Raw genomic sequence first — 13,961 nt, 5'->3', positions numbered from 1 at the left:
TTATGAAGGTCGTTACATTTTACCGAACGAGACCTAATAGTATTAGTACTCACAAAATCTGTATCCGTTGTAATTCCTAGAAATAGGTTAAAACACCAACTAATAAATTGTTTACTCTTAACGTGGGTAGAAGATATAGGCCCTGTTTGGTAAAGAGCGTTTTGGGATAAAAAGAGCAGTTTTGACCAACTTTAGAGGTTTGACCACTGAAACCGCTAATTGGAGTGTTTGGTGGAGAGAGGTTTGAGAGAGAGTTTTGGGATGAAAACGCTAATTTAGAAAAAGCTCTTAAAAGGAGCTTTTTCAATTAGCGTTTTGCAATATTAAAATTAATGGACTTCTTTAACCTTAATAAATAGACTCACTCTTTTCCTGCGCCAAAATTAATGCCCTTATTCGTCTTTTTGCACAAACCGCTATTATCAATCAGCTAATTTTTACCAAACAGGTCTACACAAACAGCTAGTCAAATCAGCTAGTCAAATCAGCTAATGTAATCAGCTAACAGCTAATTCCCAAACAGGGCCATGATATGGACATTCTTTTGAAAACTAAACATTGCTAAATTCATAATTACATATTTTTATCATTTAGAGTTCTTTTTCACAATCACGAGGATGTTGTTAAATCATTGCAATCGGCAGCAAGTGTTTTTTTCAGTTTTAGCGATGATTGTAATATGAAATTAGAATTAAAAGAAAGATCAGATGCTTAAAAAAACAACATATAATATAATTGCACAATTTTAGCAAAGGCTTTCTAATTCTTAATACTAATATAAATATAGCTATGATGAATATAATAAGTCAATCTATTTCTAGAGCTAAGTCACAGAACTGAGCTTCAAACTGAAAGTTGCAGACGACTAGTTTTTTTCCCCCAAAACTTGAAGTTGCCAACCGAATACTTCATATTCAATTGAACATTCCTCTGAAGTCTCCTCATGGTTCACTATGTTACAATTTGATAGGGATGGGCACAGTTCGGTTAACCGGTTCATAGGGAAAAAAAAATTAACTGAACCGTTATCAACGGTTTTTGAACCATCTAAACTAAAATCGGTCCATATTTATTGGTTAACCGTTGATTTTGGTAAGGTTTTTCGGCTACCAATTCTCATTGGTTAACCAAAAATCAACGGTTAACCATAATTTTTACCAAAACCTAAATTTTTAAACAATATCAAAATACATCTAATTTCAAATATCTAAATAAAATGGATTCATATAAAAGTTTAGAATTCAAAACATAATTACCAAACTAAAAAATAATACATTAAGTTTACATTTAAAACATAAAAAAAATACAAATATTTAAATCATTAGCAATCTCAAAACATTAAAGTACTTATTACAATATTAATTCATCACATTTTCTTGGATCACATGCAATCTGGAGCTGCCCAAGCTTCATTTAGTGTAGTTAAAATAACAGTCCTATCTTCCATTGCTGCATCTTTCAGCACCATCCCAAGATTTTGCTCATTACTCACCTACAAGAAGAACTATTACCCAAGTCAATAATCGAAAAGTTCAACCACAGGTATAAGCTTACTATTTTACACAAACCAGAATGGCATAGGCGGAAAAAAAAAAAAAAGCAACAAAGAATACACATTTCTACTAATAAAATCCGGTTTTCCGGAAAGCGAGTACGAGAAAGAAAATCGTTTTTTCTACAGCAAAGCTAGCATAAGCCCTGATCTTCCATTTCTTAAGCATAAGCAGGGGCGGAGACAGGGGCGGACCCTGCGGCCGCTGGAACCATTATGGTCACGAGTAGTTTTGGTCACACTGTCTCCACAAAATTTAAGGTTGTGGTGATTCCGGCCTCGTATTTCCAAGAAATTTAGTTCGGGTGCTATATTAGTACACCAAAATTGATCCCGTTAAGCTCTCTCTAAATCCAAAATTTCAATTTTTTTGGGCCTGTTACGTCTTCTCTAAGTCTAAATTTCTAATTTTTTAGTCTGTTAGGCATTTTTTAAATCTAAATTTCTAATTGTTTTGGCTTGTTAGGTCTTTGTTAAATCTAAATTTCTAATTTTTTCTTATCTATTAGGTCCTTTAAACCCAAATTTTTCCTATTACATACTGATTTAGCAATTTTTTTTTACATACCACATATAAAATCGGACCCCCAACCGAGCAGTCCTATATTCGCCATTGAACATAAGAATCAATGCAAGTCGTAGTTAATTGCATAAAATGTGGAAACAATAGCTACACTAAAATAGAAATGGAAAAGTATAACTCTGTGATTGCCTAAGTTCATTAGAGAGAAATTTCGCTAATTACACGAAGAAAACTACTAACATGCGCCAAGATATTCAAAGGTCGGCAATAAAAGTGTGAGCCAAATCATTCATTCAATTAAACATGATAGTTATATTTCCCTCTTTATGTGCACTAAACATGAAATCAAAATGAAAAGAAAAAGCATACTAAACGGATGGAATGGAGAGGAAACCAAGGGAACCAGTAGCTCCGTGGAGAAGAAAACAGGAGATCATAATGAAAACAAAGAAAAGGACGGCCCGGATAAGGATAGAATCCGGGAAGATTCTGAAGTTAGAAGACACGTTAGGAGCGAAGTCTGGTAGGCGGCAAGTGGTGCTGTGAAACCAGAAGAAGAATGGTGGACCACGATTCATGAGGGAGCATGGTTTAGGTGAGATTATAAATATAATTCAGTTAGAGAGATCCTCTTGATTTTGATTCTGATTGAATTTGTTAGGAATTAATTTGGTCACATCTGGTCTTCTTCTCTTCCCTGTTGATCACAAAAATTATGCTAAAAACTCCAAATTCAATATTTTTTTTTTTTGATAAAACATAAATTAATCTTCTCATTTATTGCTTTTTCTACTCCCTAATTAATACATAATCAAATAATATCATCAAATTTTACAGCAAACCTAAATTTTTATATATATATATGAATGAGATTAAATGGTTTTTACAGGTCAAGAGATTCATATGACCTTTTTGTATTTTAACAGCATCTCCAACAAATGTGCTATTAAATTGGGTGTTTGATAATAGAAAATGACTGTTTGATTATTTGGTAATTGTTTTGGTAAGTTTCACAGTGTTACGAGTGTTTGAAATTAAATATGAAATGTTTTTGTTTTTTCATAAATATCACTCCTTCCATTTCTTTTTATAAGTCATGAGTAAATGGATTTTTTTCCAAAATATAAGTCTTTCTAACTTTTTAAGAACTTGATCCATGTGTTTTTCAAAATTACAAGACTTATTCATCAACCATTACATGAGAGAGAATTTTTTTTGGCTTAATACATCATTTGCCTCCTGAACTTGTCCAAAAAGGTTGATTGGCCCCATGAACTTTTAAAGTGTTTCGATAGCCTCCTGAACTTGCGTAAAATGTAATCAATTAATCACTCGGTCGTAAAAAAGTAAGTTAAATGTCGAAGATGTATTCCACGAGTCTTAAAAAAAGTAAAACGACCAAAATCGTAGTATACGGTTTTAATATTAGAGAAGACAAGTTGTATAGTTGAGCAAACAATAACTTCATTTTTAATCTATTTTTTAATTATGTAATAACATTTTAAGATGCGTGGAATACATCTTCCGCATTTAACTTACTTTTTTACGACCGAGTGATCAATTGATTACATTTTACGCTAGTTCAGAGGGCTAACTGAACATTTTATTCAAGTTCAGGGGGCTATCGAAATACTTTGAAAATTCAGGGGGTCAATCAACATTTTTGGACAAATTCAGGGGGCAAATGATGTATTAAGCCATTTTTTTTAGTTAATCAATGTAAATTTATTAATTTCACTTTATATTAATTAGATTTCTTAATTTGTGTGAAACAACCTGACTTATATTTTGGAATGGAAGGAGTATAGTTTAATATGATGGGTTATGTTTTGTTAATTTTTATAAGGCAAAAAGCACCTTGAGGCCCCTGATCTTTCATTGTTTGGTGCATTAAACCCTCGATCTTTCAGTGTTTGGTGCATTAAGCCCTCGATCTTTCATTTAGATATATTGAGCCCTTGATCTTTCATATATGGGTGTATTAGGTCCTTTTGTAAATCAATTTATATATGAGTGTATTAAGGGCTTGTTTGGTTCAACTGTTAGCTAATAGATGTTGATGTTGCTGTTAGCTATTTGCGGTTGTAGTAAACTGTTTGTTATTAGTTGTTTAATTATTAGCGTTTTACTCCAAACTGCAGGAAACATAGCATTTGGTTAGGTTAATATAACCGCATCGTTTAATATTTTCTCTGGACACTGCAGCATTTTGGAGCTTTTCACGAAAAGTTCTTTTTATGGATAGTTGTTTGTAGTTACTTATTATTGACAAAATTATCTTTCTTATTTCCACAAAATGTGTTCCTTTTTGACATTATTTTTATTTCTAGAACAAAATTATCGAAAAACAAAGTTTTGTTGCGTTCAATTTTTTTATTTTTTTATTTTTTATACAATTTATTTTTATTAATTTGTATAATGTATTTTTTATTTTATAATTTATTTGTAGATTAATTTAAAACATGTCCATATTAGAAATAAATATAAACTAACAGTAACAGTTCAGTATAATTTTACCAAACACTAATAATTAAACAATTAATAACAAACAACCAACAGCAACAACAAACAGCTTACTACAACAGCTAACAACAACAACAACATCTATTAGCTAACAGTTGAACCAAATAGGCTCTTAATACACTCATATATGAATTAATTTACAAAATGACTTAATATACCCATATATGAAAGATCAAGGGTTCAATGTGTCTAAATGAAAGATCGAGGGCTTAATGCACCAAACAATGAAAGATCAGAGACTCAATATGTCCAAATGAAAAATCGAAAGCTTAATGCACCAAACAATGAAAGATCGGGGGCCTCAAGATGCTTTTTGCCTTTTTATAATAGCCTCGTATTCTAATATTATTTGATTAATGTATTAATTAGAGAGTAAAAAAGGCAACCGAACAGATTAACAATTAGTTAACATTCTTAAAAAAAAAAAAAAAAGCAATTTGAATTTACATTAAAAAAAGAAAAAAAAAAGTTGAATTTACATTTCTTCCTGGTTTTCAGCAGTATAAAGTTTTTGTGATCAAGAGAGAAAGAAAGAAGACGAGATGCGACCAAATTAATTCCTAACAAATTCAAATAAATATCAGAATCAGGATGGAAGATCTTTCTCCCTAACTGAATCACATTTATAGTCCCACCTAAACCATCATGCTCCCTCATGAATCGTGCTGGACCATTTTACAGGTTTCACGGCAGCAGGAAACTGTTGACGCCTACCAGGCTTCGCCGACCTAATACCATGTCTTCTAGCTTCAGAATCTTCCCGGATTCCGCCCTTCCCCGCGCTGTCCTTTTCTTTGCTTTCGTCTCCATTTGCTGTTTTCTTCTCTATGGAGCTACTGATTCCCTTCGATTCCTCTCTTTTCCCTCCGTTTACCCTGTTTCTTTCCCTCACATTTTCCCTTCCGTGGCCGATAACGATCTTCTTCCTGTGAGTATGCTTTTAATTTTTTTTTTCCTTTAGTTTCATTGAATGAATGATTTGGCTCACACTTTTATTGCCGACATTTGAATGTTTTGGCGCATATTAGCAATTGTTTGCTTGTAGTTGTCGATGATGATGATTTCCTTCTTCATTTTGTGTAATTAGCGAAATTTCTCTCTAATGAACTTAGGGCAATCGCATTGTTATGCCTTTTATTTTCTATTTTAGTGTAGCGGTTGTTTCCACATTTTATGCAACGAACTTCGACTTGCATTGATCCTTTCTTATGCTTATGAAATGGATCTGGGCTTATTCTAGCCTTGCTGTAGAAGAAAAGATCTTCTTTAATGAGATCTTGAGCTTGACTCATCGATGGAAAATCTATCTTTCTACGCTTTCTGGCACCGCCTAACATCTCTCATTCCTTTAAAATTACCTATTTTATTAGGAGAAATGTGTATTCTTTGTTGCTTTTTTTTTTTTTGCCGCCTATGTCATGTTTGTTTGTGTGAAATAGTAAGCTTATACCTATGGCTGAACTTCGATTATTGACTTGGGTAATAGTTCTTGTTGTAGGCAAGTAATGAGCAAAATCTTGAGATGGTACTGAAAGATGCAGCCATGGAAGATAGGACTGTTATTTTAACTACTCTAAATGAAGCTTGGGCAGCTCCAAATTCAGTTATTGATCTGTTCCTGGCGAGCTTTAGAATAGGGGAAGGCACTCGTAGGCTTTTGAATCATTTGGTGATTATTGCATTGGATCAGAAGGCATATACACGTTGTACAGAAGTGCATAATCATTGTTTTGCTTTGGTCACTGAGGGGATTGATTTTCGCAAGGAAGCTTATTTTATGACCTCTTCCTATTTGAAGATGATGTGGAGAAGGATTGACTTTTTACGGTCTATTCTTGAGATGGGGTATAATTTCGTTTTTACGGTAATCTCGAAAATTCATTTGCAGATATTGATGATAATGTAATCTGACTTGTTCATGCATAAGTAGCTCTGTTCATCTCTACCACTTTGTTACTTTAATATGTTCTGTGAAGCATTAATGGAATTACACCTTTTGACAATTAAATGAGCGTTTTATTAACGGTCATAAACATACTTTTGCACCGCTGCTTTCAAATATAGGCATTCAAATTCTTATTCTGTTTTATTCTTTACACAAACACTCATATAGAGAGAAACCCTGAGAGGAGACAGTTTTGACCACCAATATTACTTGCATCATTTATTGGATATTTTGAAAGGGGCTCTGTGTGCATGTGCAGCATTCAAGCTATTCCTATCTATATTTTGATGTTGATATATTTGTATGCTGCCTTATTTTTGATAAGTTCTGCAAATTCAATACCAATTTTATTCCTCCCCCAGGATGCCGATGTCATGTGGTTCAGGGATCCTTTTCCACAGTTTTACTCAGATGTGGATTTCCAGATTGCATGTGATCATTTTGCAGGCAGTTCTGATAGTATAGAGAACAAACCCAATGGAGGATTTTCCTATGTGAAGTCCAATAACCGTTCGATAGAGTTTTACAAGTTCTGGCACTCTTCAAAGGAGACATATCCTGGAAATCATGATCAGGAAGTTCTTAATAGAATTAAGAATGATACTTTTGTTGATGATCTTGGGTTGAAGATGAGATTCTTGGACACAGTATACTTTGGTGGGCTTTGTGAACCTAGTAAAGATTTAAATTTAGTATGTACGATGCACGCAAATTGCTGTCTTGGATTGGACAGCAAGCTCCATGATCTTAAAATTATGCTTCAGGACTGGAAACACTTTTTGTCATTGCCACCAAGTTTGAAAACATCATTGATAGTCTCTTGGAGCGTCCCTAAGAATTGCAGGTTAGATGGACGTATTAATCTTGTCTCATTGTATTGTTGTATTTGATCTGCATCCCCTGAATGGCTCTTGTTTTCTGCTAACTGAATTTCAGTCTTGATTCCCTCCATCATCACGAGTATCCGGAAGGGGGTGTCCAACTAGAACTGCGAGAATGATTGAAATGAATATGAAATAGAGGTGCTGTAGATCGCTGCAAGGAAAATGAGAAGGTGAAATTTCGAGTTTTGATACGTGCTCCATGTTTTTATGCATATAATGTAACGACACATCTTAATGCATTCACAACCCTTCTAATTTCTACGGCAGAATTATTGAGCTAGGGTATTGGAATTGAGTGGTGTGTCTTCTATTGCCATGGCCAGTTGGAATTATTGTTCTTTGTTGACATTAGTTTTTTGTGTTGCATTTACAGATTGTAACAAAGTTAATCATGAGGAGGCTTCAGTGGAATGTTCAATGGGATATGAAGTATTCAGTCTGCAAGTCCAGTTGGCAACTTCAAGTTTGGGGGAAAGAAACTAGTCGTCTTCAACTTTCAGCTCGGAATACAATCTGATTGTACTAAAATTGAAAGATATAAAATGCTAACTGTTATATTAGTTATTGTGGAATTCATTGATCTAGTTCTGTCAGTTAGCTCTAGGAATAGATTGATCTATTATATTCATCGTAGCTATATTAGTATTGAGAATTAGAAGTCTCTGCTAAAATTGTGCAATTATGTTATTTGTTAGTTATTTTTTTAAGCATCTTATTTGATCAGTATGCATGAGGAAGCAATTATGTTTTATGAGAATCTATGTTTCGACATGGCCATTTATCAATTTTGCTAGAACCATCATGTTAATTCAACTTCTTCTCCTTTAAAACTGAGATATCAACGTCAAAATCAGCATCTAGCTTTGATTTTTTCACCTTTGAAATAGAGGCACTAACACCAACATAGATTCTTACAAACAAATTCAATCTTGATAACCCGCGAAGCCCAAAACGGGTTATATTCATTTCGCAAGCCCAGCCCATATTAAAGCCCCATGGGATAAGATTGGACGGGACCCGAATGAAGGCAGCGGGCGCAGCGAGTAAACCGCCCCGAATTCCTAAACGGAGCGTCAAGACTCCCACTCAGAACCACGTTCGTTGCCATGAAAGCCACGAAAGGGACATGGCCTAAAAAGGGGTAACCGCCCTCAGAACGTGGCCCACTAAGGAGTAACCGCCCTCGGCGGTTATCCAAAAAACACCTATAAAATGCCTTAAGAATAAGGGGGGAGGTACGTTCACATTTTTTCCCACAAAGCTATTGTTAAATTATAGACTCATTCTTACAAAAACTGACTTGATCGTCGGAGAGTTTTCCCGGAGATCCTGTCTCCGGTTTTGTTTTGCAGGTAACTCCGGCAAAGAATATCAAAGCGGATCCAGCAAGTTATCAAATCTGTATTGCCAAATGAACCACAACCCATAAATTCTTGCTCATTCTAATTTCATATTACAATCATTGCTAAAACTTAAAAGAAACACTTGCTGTCGATTGCAGTGACGATATAACAACATCCTATTTTTCTATTATTAGGAGAGAAAATAAAAACATATGAAAAAAGAGACAAAAGAAGAAAAAAAATATCAATGATAACTCCCCGAAAAAGAACTCTAAATGATGAAAATATGTTATTATGAATTTATGATTGTACTTTCTTAATTTAAAGGCACTCGGTATTTTTATTTCTAAAAGTTTGTAGTTTTATAAAATCTACTTTTAATTTCTTTTTTAATAATGTTACAAATAAAATAATGGGTTTTATACATGAATAATTATAATTAATTAAAAATTACAATTAAATCATATTATCAAACTTAATTCTTAATATATCACTATTTGCTATATATAACAAATAAAGTATGCTCATGCACCATACTTTAAAAATTTTAAACCTCTATCTATAAATTCTAAACTTTTAATTTATAAACTCTAATCGTTAAAATATATTAAAAGTAATGATTTTATTAGTTTAATACAACTCAAAATTATGACTTGACATAATTGTAGATAGTTTTTTAAAAGTGAATTACATTTCCAAACTCAGAAAACATCTTAGGAGCTTGAGTAAATGCATCGACTACTATAACTATGAATCTATTTCCAGGGAAACGTTGGTGAACTAACATTGAACTACCTTGGAAAGCGTTTCTTGAATGTTGATCGCCTCCACAGTTGTGGAGTCACGAAGTCTAGATAAAGTCTTTGGAAAAGTCCTAAGAAATCTACCCGTGTGATCCCTTACCACAGCACTACAACCAATCTTAGAGGACCCAAAAAAGAGAGTTGCATTGACATTTATTTTTATTCGGCTAGGAGGTGGAGGAGACTAATGAATGCTACGCACAACCGACGCTACGACTGAACAAGTGGAGATCTGTAACTCCTGAGCTCTGATGTACTGATCAAGAAAATCAATGGACAAGCAGACGGAGAGCTATAGGCTGGGATCAGATTGTTTCCCAGGCACTGGCATTACACTACCTCCATATGCTCCACAGAACCATACTTGCTTTCCCTACTGCTTCGATGTTGTGTCGCTGAAGTAAAGTGTCTATCCAATCTCCGAAGGAATCAACATGAGAAAGGTTTAAGAGGTAAAACGGGATATGGGTAAATGGGCAGCAAACTTGTAAATAAGATGATGGTAAAAGTTGTAAATAAAGGGTGGTAAAATTATAATTAGGAAACAGCTGGAATAGGGGCAAGGTTGATCTGTAGGGCCTTTTTAAAAAGTCCACAAGTCATGTGGGAATATCCACACAACGTGTGGATTAAAAATAAGGAGGTAAAGACTCTCCTTTGGATCTACACGTCATGTAGGCTCTGTTTCCACATGTTTTAGCCATCTTTTTCTCTCGGCGTGTCGTCCCTTTGACTCGGCTTCTCCCACTACCCGTTTTGACACATTCAGTCGACTTGATGCCCTCATTAGGATCCTCCATTATTTTGTTTCTGAGGAGGCATATTCTTGGTTTCTTCGGAAGAGGATGAGGCAATATCTTTTAAGGTCAAGGGTTTATGAAAGTTCTTCTACTTCAACACTTCCATACAGTGAAAAAAGAAAATGGGAGAGAAAGAAAGCTTACGCTTGTTTGAAGGGATAGTTGAAGCTCGGAATCCATAAAGAAATGGAAAATGTCTCGAAAAGAAACCCATCGCCAAAAAATCCCTTTTATGGACGTTCATCGAAGAGTATGTGAAAAATAGCCATCAATGAAAGGACTTTTAGCGTTGACGCTCCTTGGAAATTGTGGGCCTTTCTACCTACTTTTGTGTATGATAAAATGCTTAAAGACACGTGTCGTGCTTTTGATGGAATGGAATGACGGTCATAACACCTACCCAAAGCAATGACATCACCCAGTATAATGATCATCACACTTTTAAAAGTTACGGATCACATATAGCGCAACACATCTTTCATTGTTCTGGAGAATCAAATATCTAGGGAATATCGAGCCATTCCCTGGATGAATGGTCCCTATAAAACCTCTAAAGGATGAAGCCCTAGAGAGTTTCGAGAGTCAATGAGGGTATCTGGTATCATACAAAATAGTATCATTGTACACGTGCCCTCATCATAGGGTAACGAGAGCATTTAGAATGACAGGAGCCATAAAATTAATCTAAATAGAAACATCGCCTACCTTAGACACGTGCACCAGCATGAAAGCATCTGAATCCAACTCGGACTATGCCTCGCCAAATCCGCTTGGGATCAAGGAAACCTAAATCAGGTATAACACAACTTACCTAAATTACGTACTATACACATTCGTTGCAATTACTTTCAATTACTTAGTATTCTATTTTTATACACTGCTAACTTAGATATCAGAGTTAAGTGATTAAAAAAAAATTGGTTTCATAAAACGGTTATAAACACTTCTAATTGTTGGAAATTTTTTATTTTTATATTAATTGAATTTATATCTGATTTTGAAAGGTATGGACACTAAAAAAATAAACCCAAATTGAGGGGTGATGGTGTAATTTACCCCTCAAAATTTATTAGCTTCAAAATAAATAAATCGTGGGTTAATATATCATTTGTTCTCTGAAGTTATCCAAAAATTTGATTCCCTCCTGAATTTTTAAAGTATCTTGATAATCCCTTAAAAGTGTATAAAATATTCAGTTAACCCATTGAACTTGTGTAAAATGTAATTAATTAATCACTCGATTGTAAAAAAAATAAGTTAAATACGGAAAATATGTTGCATGTGCCATAAAATGTTATTACATAATTCATAAAATAGATTAAAACATGTTAAAAAAGTAGTTATTTTTTTTTTGGTAGAAAAGGAAAAGAAAAATGAATAACAACAAACTACCCAGGAATTAGCCTAGGGAAGCTAACCCCAATCCTATCTTCTAAGAGAAGATGAGAGATGAAACTAGGGGAAACAGGAAGGGTAGTAACGCCTAACGTCCCTTCATGGCCCGCCGCCGCCAAGCGATCAGCAACACGATTCTGCTCTCTAAAAATGTGTCTGAACTCTACGAACTCAAAGGAGGAGCAAAGCCTTATAATAGCTTTGATGAGGTTGCGACTGTTAAGACCCATAGAATGATTCTCAGAAATCATTTTGATTGCTTCCAAATTATCAGACTCCACAGAGAGCCTCTTAACACCCAGCCTTTTAGCAAGATTGATTCCAGTAAGAATAGCCCAGAGCTCCGCAGAAAAGGAAGAACCCAACCCTAAATTCTGGGAGAACCCAGAAAGCCAGACGCCCCCTACATCTCTAAGCACACCTCCAGCCGCAATCTTACCGTTACTGAGGCAGGAACCATCAGTATTCAGCTTCACAACCCCCTCTCTTGGCCTGCTCCATCCCACGAGATGGACATCACAACACTGAGAGGCTCTGGCAAGGGACTCTCCTTTGAAACTATCGATAATAGAGAAAAGTTTTTTCGAGAAGAAATCAGCTAAGTTTGTCATAAAAACAGTTTTATCTCCAAAAATCTCCTCGTTTCTCCATTTCCAAACTTGGTGACAGATAATAGCAAAGAAAATGTCACCATGCTCCATGTATGGAAGCAACTTTCCTCTAACACCATCAGAGAACCAGTCGACCTCAGAATGTGCCATGAAGGAAGAGAAAATATGGTGTGGGAGAATTTTCCTCCAAACCTCTTTACTATTAGAGCAATCTCTAAGAGCATGGCACAAAGTCTCAACATGGCCTCTGCATCTACTGCAAGCTCCAGAATCAGCCAAGTGCCTTCTGTGCCTATCCGAATTAGTAAGAAGCCTGTCCTTAACGCCCAGCCACAGGAAACTCCTAATACGGAAAGGAACTTTAAGGGTCCAAATCGACTTCCACACATCCGAGGGAGGATCAGATCTAAAGAGAGAGAAAGCTTCAAAGGCCGATTTGCAAGAATAAACTCCATTGTTAGTCAGCGCCCAACAGTGCCTATCCAAGTCTTCCTCTTGATTACTCACCTTCACTCCCCGCATTCTAAGGAGAGTCTCAAGGCTAAAGAAAGTATCAAACTTTGACCAGATCCAGTCCCCTTCCGAGTCAACCACATCGGCAATCCTCCAGTTGCGTATATCACTAGGCGGGGGGGAAGAACACACCTCAATTAACGGTTTATCCCCAATCCAGTTATCAAACCAGAAACTAATGGACTTACCATTCCCCACCTCCAGGCCAACTCCCGAGCAGAACTCATCAAACACAGCACTAAGTCCTTTCCAGAGGAAGGAACAATTAGCAACTCTCTCTTTCGGGCCCCCGAAGATTTTGTCTTTCCGATACTTACCACAAAGGAGGCGAACCCAAAGAGAGGAGGGGTTTTGCCACATACGCCAAAGGAGTTTCATTAATAAAACTTTATTATTGTCCTTTGCTTTCCTAATACCTAGACCCCCAGAATCTTTAGGCTGGCAAACCTCACTCCAAGGCACAAGATGGATCTTCCTGCCCTCCGCAGCTTCCCCCCACAGGAACCTACGGTTAATCTTGTCAAGATCATTAAGCACAGGATCCGGAAGCTTACAAGCCTGCATGATGTGATTGGGAGCAGCACAATTAACAGATTGAATTAACGTGAGGCGGCCAGCGAGAGACAGAGTCTTGGCTTTCCAAGTGGCACACTTCGAATTAGCTTTATCCAAAGTCTCTTTGAAGGAGCCTTTAGACACACACTCACTATGGAGGGGAACGCCCAGATACTTCCCAAGAGAATCAGTAAGAGGAATACCTGAGAGATCACTTAATCTCTTACAGACTCTCTGATTCATATTCTTAGAGCACATCATCCTAGATTTCTGGATATTAAGCTTCTGCCCAGAGGCCGAACAAAAACAATCCAGAATATCCATAATGACTCTCAACTGCTCCTCATTACCCTCAAGAAAGATAAGGACATCATCTGCAAAGAATAAGTGAGTCACCTGGGGACAGAAGCTGTTGATCGCCACAGGGTGGAAACTCCCATTATCAATCGCATCCTGAATCAGGTGAGAGAGCCTCTCCATAGCAATAACAAAAAGGAAAGGGCTCATAGGATCC

General features: G+C 35.9%; 1 protein-coding gene across 1 annotated transcript; it reads left to right on the top strand.

Annotated features, from left to right (window-relative positions):
* The first annotated feature begins 5,077 nt into the window (after positions 1 to 5,077).
* LOC136209878 (uncharacterized protein At4g15970-like) lies at positions 5,078 to 8,153 on the top strand. The gene is made up of 5 exons (XM_066001492.1): positions 5,078 to 5,526; positions 6,097 to 6,462; positions 6,906 to 7,387; positions 7,480 to 7,597; positions 7,801 to 8,153. Exons 1-4 carry the CDS (start codon positions 5,254 to 5,256, stop codon positions 7,541 to 7,543), a joined length of 1,185 nt encoding a protein of 394 aa, XP_065857564.1. The 5' UTR covers positions 5,078 to 5,253; the 3' UTR covers positions 7,544 to 7,597; positions 7,801 to 8,153.
* Positions 8,154 to 13,961: the final 5,808 nt, after the last annotated feature.

This window comes from Euphorbia lathyris, chromosome 10 (assembly GCF_963576675.1).
Source record: "Euphorbia lathyris chromosome 10, ddEupLath1.1, whole genome shotgun sequence".
In the NCBI taxonomy this organism is placed as follows: domain Eukaryota; kingdom Viridiplantae; phylum Streptophyta; class Magnoliopsida; order Malpighiales; family Euphorbiaceae; genus Euphorbia; species Euphorbia lathyris.
Note: the sequence above shows the minus strand (reverse complement) of the source record. Positions and strands in the feature narration are given on the sequence as shown.

Coding starts and splice junctions, on each gene's coding strand:
- LOC136209878 (XM_066001492.1), top strand. CDS start 5,254: ATGAATCGTGCTGGACCATTTTACAGGTTTCACGGCAGCAGGAAACTG. Junction 6,463..6,905: donor GGTATAATTTCGTTTTTACG/GTAATCTCGAAA, acceptor TTCCTCCCCCAG/GATGCCGATGTCATGTGGTT. Junction 7,388..7,479: donor AGCGTCCCTAAGAATTGCAG/GTTAGATGGACG, acceptor ACTGAATTTCAG/TCTTGATTCCCTCCATCATC.